This window comes from Papio anubis, chromosome 5 (genome assembly GCF_008728515.1).
Source record: "Papio anubis isolate 15944 chromosome 5, Panubis1.0, whole genome shotgun sequence".
NCBI lineage: Eukaryota > Metazoa > Chordata > Mammalia > Primates > Cercopithecidae > Papio > Papio anubis.
Genome location: NC_044980.1, coordinates 133,772,636 through 133,785,445, shown reverse-complemented (window position 1 = coordinate 133,785,445; position 12,810 = coordinate 133,772,636). Strand labels below are relative to the sequence as shown.

The window sequence follows — 12,810 nt, the reverse complement described above, 5'->3', positions numbered from 1 at the left end:
AATGGGTAGATGAGTGACCATGTTATTATTGTTTATTATTATTATTGTACATACATGTTGTATGCACTCTTTTGAATTTTGATAGATTTTAAAATAGAAAAAAGTAAAAACAAACAAACAGCAATTTCTGAGCTGGGCATGGTAGTATCTGCCTGCTACTCAAGAGCCAAGGCAAGAGGATCACTTGAGCTGAGAAGTTCAAAACTAGCCTGGGTAACATAGCAAGACCTGGTCACTTAAAAAAAAATTATTTAATAAACATGAAGCAATTTCTCTGGGGTCAGGTTGCCTGGATTCAAATTCTACATCCACCTCTTATTAGCTAGGTGATTGTTGAAATCCTAACCCCCAACATGATGGTAGGAAGTAGGGCTTTGAGTGGTAATTAGGTTATGAAGAAGCAGCCCTGAATGAGATTAGTGCACTTATGAAAGTGATTCTAGAGAGCTGTCTTGCATTTTTTCTGCCATGTGAGGATACAAGGAGAAGTCAGCGCTCTGAAACCTGGAAGAGGACCCTCACCAGAACTCAACCATGCTGGCACCCTGATTTTAGACTTCCAACCTCTAACACTGTAAAAAATTACTTTCTGTTATTTATAAGCCACTCAATCTATAGTATTTGTTACAGCAGCCCAAACTCATTAGGACAGTGACCTTGGGCAAATTGCTTTACCTCTGTGTGTTACAGTTTGTTCACCTTGAACATGTTGACACTAATTGTACCATTATTTTGAGGATTAAATGAGATATGTATAAAGTATTCAGAAAATAGCCAAGTACACCGAAAGTATGTAGTAGTAATAATAGTACATAATACATAATAATGTTTAATAACAAAGTTTGTAGAAACTTGAATATGCCACTAAGACTAAAATTTCATTAGAAATACTCAAAAATAAAGTGAGAGACTTCAGAACATAGAAGAAAAGCTAAAGATGTAAAATAAAAGAGAATATAAGAAACAGAGAAATAATTGAGAATATTCAATATCTGACAAGCATAAGTTTCAGAAGGAAATAACAAGATTAAACTTAGGGATACAACTATTAAGAAAATGATAGTAGAAATGGGCCAGGTACAGTGGCTCACACCTGTAATCCCAGCACTTTGGGAGGCTGATGCAGGTAGAACACTTAAGGCCAGGCGTTCAAGACCAGCCTAGCCAATATGGTGAAACCCCAACTCTATTAAAAAAAAAAAAAAAAAAATAAAAAAAAAAAAAAATTAGCTGGATGTGGTGGTGTGCACCTATAGTCCTACCTACTCAGAAGGCTGAGTCGGGAAAATCGTTTGAACCCAGGAGGCAGAGGTTGCAGTGAGCAAGATTGCAGATTGCACCACTGCACTCCAGCCTGGGTGACAAAGTGAGATCTGTCTCAAAATAATAATAATAATAATAATAATAATAATAGAAATGAAGTAATCACAGAGATAAAAAGGTATAAATTGTTAGAATACACAAGTACATTGAGTGTTCAGCAAAATGAATGAAAAAATTATAATACTACTATGAAATTCAAGACATCTAAAAAGAAGAGAGAAAATTCTGAGGGAAGGAGACACAAAAAATTCTTTTCTCTACAGAAATATGGAAAGAGAGAGAGAGAGAGAGATGGGGGTATAAAAAATCAAGAATCACACTGGCATAAAATTTTTAATCAAAAATTATGAATCAATAATCAATATATTAATGATTTTAAATTTCCAAGCAATAATTCTGTATCTGACAAAATAATTAAATATGAAGGAAAACTAAATGCATTTTCAGACTGGCAGCGATGCAGAAAGTTGTTTTTTTGTGAACCCTCCCTTAGGAAGACATTTCAGGATATATTATAGCAAAGAGAGGGAATAAAAAGGGAGACAAGTGATCTGACTCAACCAGGAGAGGTATGAAGACAAGATGACAGTTTTGTACAGACTTAGAGATCATTTAGTCCAGATGGAAGCAGAAAGCTAGAGGGCTTCGAAATATGGTAAAGTGAATTATTGATTGAGATTTTGAAAATATGGTAAAGCCAACTAATGAAGTCTAAAATGATGAATCTATTTGGTCTTGATTTTAGGAACATACTGTTTTCGATGGTACAGGAAGCACAACATTGGATCCAAAGAGCGGGAAAGATAGTCCCTATCACTAAAAAATAAAGTGAGAGACATCAGGACATAGAAGAAAAGCTAAAAATGTTAAATAAAGGAAATATAAGGAACAGAAAAATAACTAAGAATATTCAATATCTTTTTTGTTTGTTTTTTAAAATTTTCATTAAGAATATTTAATAATGGACAAGCACAAATCTCAGATGGGAATAACAAGATTAAACTTAGGGATACACTATTAAGAAAATAATAGTAGAAATGAAGTAATCTCAGATCTAAGATTACTTATATCCCTAAGTAATCCCAGACTACTTAGAGGTTTCAGTAAGTAATATGGCTCAGCAATGAACAATATTTTGAGAAGATAATCAGCCCAACAACCTGGAACTGTTCTGACACTCATAGGTCGGCCATAATCTTCTCCTATTGAATGCAAACAATTTCATACAACACCAAGACCAGAAAATAACCTTGTAACCCTGATGGAGCAAGACTTCATGCTTGAGGAGACAATGTCTAAAACAAAAAAGAAAAAACAAAAGAGCTCTTTTTCCTTGCTAGTATGAGCGAATGCTGCTTATTTACCAATTACAGATTTAATTACAGTGTTTTTCCCACTTCCTAAGTGAAATTCATTAAAATAATACAGAATTATCCCAATTTTCTGAAAGCATCCAATCCAGAGCTAACCTGTACTTGTTGAATCTCTGTTAAAAACATCTAACAGAAGACCAAATCCTGTAACTCCTTTGTAAGACTCTGTTACTAAAGTGGCCCCTGTTTCCTACTGTGAGCAGTCTCCTTCATTGCAACAAGTCAATAAACCCAACTTTGTTCTGATACGGTGTGTTCTTGGTAATTTGGGACTGCAGGGCATTCATAATTTATATAGTCATGAAAAGTAAATTTTAAATATTATCTTCATGTTCTAAAATATATCTATAGACAAGACAAGTAATTCTTAGCTATGGTTGTAAAAATGTAAAATGTAAAAGTAGAAGTTAACTGAGAGAGGTTGGAAAGTGTAAGAGAGAAACAGATATAAAAGGAAGAATAAGAATGATATTCTTTTTTTCCATACAAAAATCTAATGAAACTGTTATTACTGGAACAATAAAGAGAGGTTTCAGTTTGACCAGAGAAGTACCCAAAAATGGTAATATAGCTTTATCTGAAAAACAAAAGATTGAAGTTGTTTTAAGTGTGCTAGATACTCAGCAATCTTAATAGGAAATTGTCTAAAGTTTGTGAAAGTTACTACATTAGTTTGCGAGGGGTGCTGTAACAAATACCACAGACTGGGTGGCTTAAACAACAGACATTTCTTTCCTCACAGTTCTGGAATCTAGAAGTCCAAGATCAAAGTGTTGGCAGGGTTGGTTTCATTTGGAGGCCTCTCTCTTTGGCTTGTAGATGGCTATCTTCTTCTAGTGTCTTCACATAAGCATCCCTCTGTGTGTTCACATGTCTGGCATCTCTTTATGTTCTAATCTCCTCGTCTTATAAGTACAGCAGTTATATCGGATTAAGATCTGCCCTGATGACCCATTTTAATGTGATTACCTCTTTTTTTAAAGGCCTATCTTTAAATATAGTCACATTCTGAGGTAGTGGGAGTTAGGGTTTCAGCGTATGAATTCGAGGGGGATTTGGGAGCACAGTTCAGCTCATAATGGTTACAAACATATTCCTTAGTGATAAGAAAGTAAATATAAGAAGAGCTTTTAAAAATGTATAAAGTGCTTGCCAATGGGATAAAATGAAAAAAACAGACAATACTAGTTTGTTGGCAGAAATGAGGAAAAATTTGTACATCCAGATACTGGGGATAGCAGTGTAAATTAGTACAACCACTGGAAGACTATTGGGAAATGTCTACTAAAAGTAAACATGTACTTACAAGATGGGCAACAATTCCACTTCTAGGCATATACCCAACAAAACTGCATATACAGGTTGCCAAAAGGCATGTTAAAATAATGGTTATAGCAGTATAATTCGTAACAGCCAAACTTTGCCCTATCCCAAATACTGATCTAAAGGATAGAAAATAAATTGTAGTATATTCATACAGTGGAATGTTATACAGCAATGAGAATGAAAGGACTAAACTTAAAAGCTGTATTATGGATAAATTTCATAAACATAATGCTGAGTGAAAAAAGCCAGACACAAGCAGTTCATACTCTATTACTCTGTTTATATAAATTATAGTATAGGAAGTCAGCATATTTGCCATACCTGGGCTAGCAGTGATTGTAAGGAGTAATTTGTGTGGCACCTGGGGTGCCATTGATGTTTCATTTTCTCTTCAAGTTGCTGGTACTAAATATGTTACTTTGTGAATATATATTGAGTTGAACATAAAGGATTTGTTCACTTTTCTTCATGTAAGTAATAATTCAATTAAACTGTTTTTAAAAAGTTTGCTAATAGGAATCAGGGCTGCAAAAAAGAGTAAATAGAAGATTGCTGCCTTTTACATATTTTTTCACATATTTGTTACATATGTATGTATTTGTCTTTGTTTTAAACAATTAAAATACAATGATTTGAAACATTTTTAATTTTTGCATTTTAGCATCAAATATATAATACTTAAGAGTGTCATGAAATAGAATGGATAGAATATATAGAAAATAAAATTAATATTTGATTTTATTAAGATGGTTTATCACAACAAGTACCAACAAGAAGAGAAAAATATCTCAGGAAAATCAACAGCATGCATGGATTTGGAATGACCCTATGTAAATAAATGCAATGAAATAAAATTGAGTTTTCAATACTTGGACAGAATAAAGTTCAGCAGACAAATCCATTAAAAAGGGAAATAAAAGCTAAATCCCAAGGTGAAATTTTTGTCCCTGACACTCTCGAATTCTAGATCTGAAAAAGTTTGGGATAAATGGCAGAAAACAATGTGTCATAACGAGATCTCTAATTTAACCCAAAGTTATTCCGGAAGGCGGCAGTTTTCCTTATTTCTTCACCAGCGCTCTGGGGCAAAAGGTTAGGAATAATAGGCTTCAGGAACTTGAACTCGCCGGTCCCTGAGCCTCCGGTCAGACACACCTCGTACTGGTAGCTCTGGGACAGGGTCCCGGTGCCGCTCACGTCCACCAGATGCCCTGGAAAGGGGCCCTCGGGCACCGAGCAGCGACCCACAGAGGCCTCCCTGCTCCTCCTGCACAGCCGCACCGCCACGAACAGGAGCACCGACAAAAGGAAAAGCGACGACACCGAGGCCAATGCCACTACCAGGTAGACGGTGAGCGAGTCGGCCTGGGCCTGGGCCGGGGCCGCCTCCGGGAGCGGCAGGTAGGGCTGGGAGAAGCCGTCCACCAGGAGCACGTGCAGCGTGGCAGTGGCCGAGCGCGGAGGCTCGCCATTGTCCTTGACCAGCACCACCAGCCTGTGCTTGGCCGCGTCGCGCTCGCTCAGCAGCCTGGCGGTGCGCACCTCGCCATTGTGCGCCCACAAGCCGAACAGCCCGGGCTCCGTGGCCTTGAGCAGCTGGTACGACAGCCAGGCGTTCTGGCCCGAGTCGCCGTCCACCGCCACTACCTTGGTCACCAGGTAGCCCGGCTCGGCCGCCCGGGGCACCAGCTCGGTGCAGGGCGCGGAGCCGTTTTGCAGCGGGTACAGCACGAAGGGCGAGTTGTCGTTGGCGTCCAACACCAGCACGCGCACCAGTGCCTCGCTGCTCAGCTCCGGGGAGCCGCGGTCTGTGGCGCCCACGCGGAACTCGAACTCCTGCAGGGCCTCGTAGTCCAGCGACCTGAGGGCGAACAGGTGGCCGTTGTCTGTGTTGATGGAGACCAGGGAGGCGAGGGGCAGGTGCGGGTCCTGGGGTGGCAGCAGCGAGTAGGTGACCAGGGCGTTGGTGCCTGAGTCTCTGTCTGTGGCGCTGACACTGCCGATGTGCAGGGCGGGGCTGTTGTTCTCGCGGACGAACAGGGTGTAGGAGGTTTGGGTGAAGGCGGGGGCGTTGTCATTGACGTCGGAAACCAGCACGGTTATGTTGTGCTCGGTTTTCAGCCTGGGTGTCCCCAAGTCGGTGACGGTGATAGTGATGTTGTACTCCGCTTGGATCTCTCTGTCCAGTGTTCTCTGTGTCACTAGGGTGTAAAAGTTTTTTAATGTGGGCTTCAAAAGAAAGGGGAGATCATTCTGAATGGAACAAATCATCCTACCGTTGTCCCCGGAGTCTGGATCAGAAACACTGAAAACAGCAACTATAGTTTCTGGGGCATTTTCTGGGGTAGGGCTGGAGAGCGTCGACATGGTGAGTTCAGGGGCGTTGTCATTCACATCCACCACTTCTATAGCCACAGTGCATTTTCCTGAAAGGCCCCCACCATCTGTGGCTACAATTTCCACGTTATAATATGGAGTTACCTCGAAATCCAATGCCCTTTTCAGGCGAATTTCTCCTGTTTTTTCGTCTATTACAAATGGTTGAGTAACTTCATCGCCTTGGAATAGAGTATAGGCTACACTTCCGTACGCTCCTGCATCTAAATCTCGGGCGGAGACAGCGACAACTAAGGAGTTAAGGGGGCTGTTCTCGGGCACCTGTACCTCATAGAGTGATTTCAAAAATTCAGGGGCGTTGTCATTATTGTCCAAGACGACAATGCGAACTGTGGTGGTCCCAGACCTGGGCGGAGCACCACCATCCAGTGCAGTGAGTGTTAAGCTGAGCTCAGGCCGCTCCTCCCGGTCCAGAGCTTTGTCCAGCACCAGCTCTGGATATTTTCTGCCATCTCCGCGATTATGAGTAGCAACATGAAAGTGGGAATTTGTGCTGATTGTGTAGTTCTGAACAGTGTTGCTACCTATGTCAAAGTCCTGGGCTATTTTTAAAGGAAACACAGTCCCTGGCTGGGTGCTTTCTGGGATTTTAAGGAACATTTCCCTCTCTGGGAACTCTGGGGAATGGTCATTTATATCTGTGAGCTGCAGATCAGTTTGAAAAAACTGCACTGGGTTTTCTAGTAAGAGTTGGAAATGCAATATACAGGGTTCTGTCGTCCCGCACATCACCTCCCGGTCTAGTTTTTCATATAGAAGCAAATTGCCGGTCTTTATATCAAGCTGCAAGAGCTCTTTGTCTCCTTTGTAATGGATTCGCGCGCTCCGAGTGGCCAGTTCCCCCACCCTAAGACCAAGGTCTTTTGCCAGGTTGGCCACAGAATAGCCACTTTCTGTTTCTTCTGGTATGGAATACCTAACTGCCTCAGAGCCAGCCTCCCACAAAAGCAAGAGTATAGCAAGAAACATAACTTGCCTTTTCTGTGGCGTTTTTGCTAGCGCAGTCTCCATTGTTCAGACCCGGTCCAGAAGGCGCAGTTTCTTTAACTCTGTATACAATCCACCCAGATGATTTGCTTAAATAACCGCGAATCCGATCTTTCTTAACTGATTTCCACAAGAACGACGCCCATTCTGAAGATCTAGCCACTAGATCTTACCTAAAATGCGTCCTTCTTTTAGGAAGCATTCAGGCTTTGGATTTCTCAGCTTAATGGCGCCTTAGTTATCCGCAGAGCCCACTATCCACACTCTTAGCCTGCAGCGCCACCAGGCGTCCTAATTTACTATTGCATATAGTATTTGCCATTTCATCCTAAATTCTAACCCTGACGTGTATCCATACCCTTTTGTCACATAAGCTCTCCCGGTGGTATCTCCAGCTCTTAGTTACTGAAAGTTCTAAATAAACGTTGTGGAGTTAATTTTCAGTGAGAGAATACTTTTGAGAAAAAACTAAAATTATATATTAATCTCCATAAAAGTACCCTTGAGTACACAAATATACTTTATTTGGTGTTTCTTATTTGATTATATTAAATAAGTGATCATGAATAGCTATAGAGATTTAAAGTTTAAGAAAAATTACTTTCACTTTGAAGTAAACACCAATAACACCCAGAAAATGGCACAAATCATAGATGTACAACTCAATGAATTTCGCAAAGTGAACGCACTCCTATAAGTAGAACCTAGATTTAAAATACTACCCAAACCCAAGTCCCCACCTGCTATTGTCTGGTTACTGCCCTCTCTCCAAAAGATAAGCACTGTCCTGACTTCTGTTGTCATAGGTTTTTTTTTTTTTTTTTAACTTTATACAAATGGAGTTATAGATTGTTACTCTCATGTGTCTGGCTTCTTCTCCTCAATATTATGTTTGTCAAGTTGATCTGTGGCGTCTTGTTCTTATTTGTTTTATTCTCATTGCTTTTTATTATTCTGTTGTATGAATATACTATGATTTGTTTATTCATTCTCCAGTTTATGAACGTTGTTTTTTTTCCAGGTTTAAACTATTTTGGGTAGTACTGGTATAAACATCCTTGTACTAGTCTTTTGGTGACCACATGTATGTGTTTATGTTGAATATTTTCAAAGGAGTTGGATTGCTGTGCATTAAGGTGTGCACATATATGTTGCTTTAGCAGATAATGGGAAAGTTTTCTCAAGTAGTTGTACTAATACCAGCAAAGTATGAGAGTTCCAGTTGCTCCACATTCTTGTCAACATTTGATGCTATCTTTTCCATTTTAAACCACTCTAGTTAGTGTTTGGTGATCTCATATTGTAATTTTAGTTAGCATTTTCCCCAGTGATTAAACAATTTGAGCACATTTTCCTGTTTATCGGCCATTAGGATACAATCCTGTGAAGGGCTTACACAAACCTTTTTACTTTTTTGGGGGGAGGCATTTGCCTGTTTGCTTATTGATCTGCAGAAGTTTCTCATATATTCTGGGTATAAGTCCTTTTTCAGATATATGTATTGCAAATATCTTTTCCCACTCTATGGTTTACATTTCAAGTCTATTATGTGTCTTTGATGAATACAATTTCTTCACTTTAGTCAGATTTGTCTATAATTTTCATTTACGATTAGCATTTTTTGTGTTCTATTTAAATGTTCACATACTCCAAGGTCATGAAAATATTCTTATATGATGTATTTTGAAAGATTAATTATTCCACTTTTCACATTTAGAGCTATAATCAACCTGAAATTAACTTTTCAAGTGAATGAGGTTGGAGTCAAAAGTTTTAAAATATAAGTATCTGAATGCCTTAAACCTTTGCACCATCTATTTAAAAAACAATCCATTTTCCATTGTTTTTGAAATGTCGTCTTTGTTATAAATTAGGTAACCATAGCTCTGAAGATGTTTTATTCAATCTTGTTTATCCTATAATAACTCGTTGTGTTAATTATTATGGCTTTATCATGAGTTTTGTTATCTAAGAAGTAAGTTATCCAGTTTTTTAAAAGTAGACTTTAATTTTTAGAATGGTTTTAGGTTCACAGCAAAAATGAGAGTAAAGTACAGAGATTTCATATATACCCCTGTCCCCACACAAGCACAGCCTCACCCATTATCAACATCCTCCACCAGAGTGGTTCATTTGCTACAGCTGATGAATCTACATTGGCATGTCATTATAACCTGGAGTCCATAGTTTACATTAGGGCTCACTCTTGGTGCTGTATATTCTATGGCTTTGGACAAATTAAAAATGATGTGTATTCACCTTTATAGTGTCATACAAAGTAGTTTCACTGCCCTAAAAATCCCCTGTGCTACACTTATTTATACCTCCCTCCCTCCCCTAGAACCCAATGTAAACGGATTTTTTTACTCTCTCCACAGTGCTGCTTTTCCTAGAGCACCATGTAGTTGAAATCATACAGTATGTAGTCTTTTCAGATTGGCTTCTTTCACTTAGTAATATCCATTTAGATTTCCTCAATGTCTTTTCATGGGTTGGTAGCTCATTTCTTTTTGATGCTGAATAGTATTCTACGGGTTGAATGAACTGCAGTTTGTTTATCCATTCACCTACTAACCGACATCTTGGTTGCTTCCAAGTTTTGGCAATTATGAATGAAACTGCTATAAATATCCCTGTGCAGGTTTTTGTGTGAACATAGATTTTCAACTCCTTTGGGAAAATACTAAGGAACATAAGTGCTGGATAACATGGTAAGAGTATATTTTGTTTTGTATCAAGCTACCAAACTGTCTTCCAAAGTGTCTGTACCATTTTGCATTCCCACCAGCAATGAAAGAGAGCTCCTGTTGCTCTCATTACCAGCATTTGGCACTGTTAGTATCCTGGAGTTTGGTCATTCTAATAGGTGTGTAGTCGTATTTCACTGTTATTTTAATTTACATTTCCCTGTTAATATACGAAATGGAGAATCTTTTCATTTGTTTATTTGCCACCTGTATATCTTCTTTGGTGAGGTGTCTGTTAAGGTCTTTGGCTCATTTTTAAATTGGGTTCTTGTTGCTGAGTTTCAGTCATTCTTTGCGTATTTTGAATAACAGTCCTTTAGCAGATATGTCTTTTGCAAATATTTTCTCCTAGTTTATGTGTTGTCTTTTCATTCTCTTCATAGTATCTTTTGCAGAGCAGAAAGTTTTAATTTTAATGAAGTCCAGCTTATTAACTCTTTCTTCTATGGATCATGACTTTGGTGTAGTATCTCTAGTTTGGTTCCTTTTCGTCAAGGTTCCTTTGGTTATTACTGTTTTTGTATTTTCAAATAAACTTAACATTCAGCTCATTAATTTTCACAAAGAAAGCTGCTGAAATTTTGTTTAAGATTTTATTGAATCTATAGAATGACTAAGGGAGAGCTGACATATTCCCAACACTGAGTCTTCCAACTAGTGAACATTGTATACTCCCGTAATTATTTAGATCTTCTTTAAGCTTTCTCAATATTTTAGTTTTCAATGTAGAAGTCTTATAAATATTCAACTAGATTTGTTTATAAATAGCTGCTATTTTGGAAATTATTGTGCATAATATTTAAATTTTTCACTTTTTTGTTGCTATATAGAAATAGAACTCATGTTTGTATGTTGACCTTGTATCCAGTGGCATTGTTAACTTCATTTGTTAATTCTAGTAGCCTGTAGATTCTTCATGGCTTTCAATATATACAATCATGTCTACTTAAAAAGACATTTTTATTTTTTCCCCTCGAATCAGAGTGCCTTTTATTCCTTCTTTGCTTTATTCCGCTGTTTAGGACCTGTGATAGAATACTAAATTGGAGAAGAAAAGACAGGTATCCTTGTTTCATTCTTGATCTCCAGGGGAAAGTTTTTGAAAATTTATCATTAATGATGTTTCCTGTAGGTTTTTAAAGTCACTCTGAAAATTCCCTTTGATTTTAGTTTGCTAATAATTTTACCACTACTGTGTGTTGAATTTTGTTACGTGATTTTTTCCTGTATCTGTTGAAATAATCATGTTTTTTTCTTTATCTTTTAATATGGTAAATTACAATGATCAATTTTCAAATATTAAACTGCCTCTGTATTCCTAAAATAAACTCCATTTTCCAATTATTATTTCTCTTTTATACATTTTAAATTTTTATTTGCTAATATTTTTAAAAATGAATTTTCCATATATATTTATAAAAAAGAATAGTTGGTAATTTTTGTTTCTTATAATATCCTATTCAGGTTTGAATGTTATAACCTGTTCAGATTTATGCTGGCACCCAAATGATTTGGAAAATGCTGTCTATTTTTCTACTCTCTGAAGGAGTTTGTACAAATTAGTGATAATTTTGACATATGTATTTGGGAGAATTCACTTCTGTGAATTAGAGTGGGAAGGTTTTTAATGAAGAACTTTCATTAATATAATAGATATGACTAATCAGATCTTAATTTTGTCCTGTTTTTAAAGGATGGTTTCTGTTTTACATAAATTGTCAAGTTTGTTGGCATAAAATTGTTCATAATATTTCCTTTTTATATTTTAAATGTCTGTAGGTTGGTAGTTTTTTTGTTTGTTTGTTTGTTTGTTTGTTTTTTGAGACGGAGTCTCGCTCTGCCGCCCAGGCTGGAGGGCAGTGGCGCGATCTCCGCTCACTGCAAGCTCTGCCTCCCGGGTTCACGCCATTCTCCTGCCTCAGCCTCCCGAGTAGCTGGGACTACAGGCGCCCACCATCACGCCGGGCTAATTTTTTGTATTTTTAGTAGAGACAGGGTTTCACCATGTTGACCAGGCTGGTTTCAAATTCCTGACGTCGTGATCCGCCCGTCTCTGCCTCCTGAACTGCTGGGATTACAGGTGTGAGCCACTGTGCCCGGCCTCAATTCTTTTTTAAATATTTGAGGCTTCATTCATGACAAAGAACATGAACAATTTTTATATATCCCACAAGCATGTAAGAAGAATGTGTATGCTCCAGTGTGCTATGTATGTCAATTTATTTGAATATGATGTTCGTGTGGTTCGGATCTTCAATATTTTTTTTTTATGTGTGTGTTTTTTCTTCTTATTCTAATAGGAATTGAGAGAGTTGTATTAAATCTCCCAGTGTAACTGGGTTTGTCTACTTTGTATTCTGTCAACTTTATGTATTTTGTAGTTATCTAATTGGAATGTATTCAGGCTTAAAACTAACATATTTCTGGTATATTTACCTCTAAAACTTCTCTTTATCTCTAGTAATGTATCTTTCCTTAAAGTCTCTTTTGTCTTACGTAAGTATACCTACCTAGATTTATTTTGGTTAGTGTTTATATAACTATATACCTTATCCAATTCTTTAAATCTTCACTCTTTCTGTGTTCTCACACACACACTTATTTGATAGCACAGAGTTGAGTTTTTCTTTAGTCTGACAATTTTTGTTGTTTAATTG

General features: G+C 37.7%; 1 protein-coding gene across 1 annotated transcript; it reads right to left on the bottom strand.

Moving 5' to 3' along the window:
- Positions 1-4,285: 4,285 nt before the first annotated feature.
- Positions 4,286-11,499, bottom strand: PCDHB5 (protocadherin beta 5). The gene has a single exon (XM_017959976.3). It carries the CDS (start codon positions 7,428-7,430, stop codon positions 5,043-5,045), a length of 2,388 nt encoding a protein of 795 aa, XP_017815465.2. The 5' UTR covers positions 7,431-11,499; the 3' UTR covers positions 4,286-5,042.
- Between the last annotated feature and the right edge of the window lie 1,311 nt (positions 11,500-12,810).

Excerpts from the sequence above, each read along its gene's own strand:
- PCDHB5 (XM_017959976.3), bottom strand. The coding sequence starts at position 7,430 with ATGGAGACTGCGCTAGCAAAAACGCCACAGAAAAGGCAAGTTATGTTT.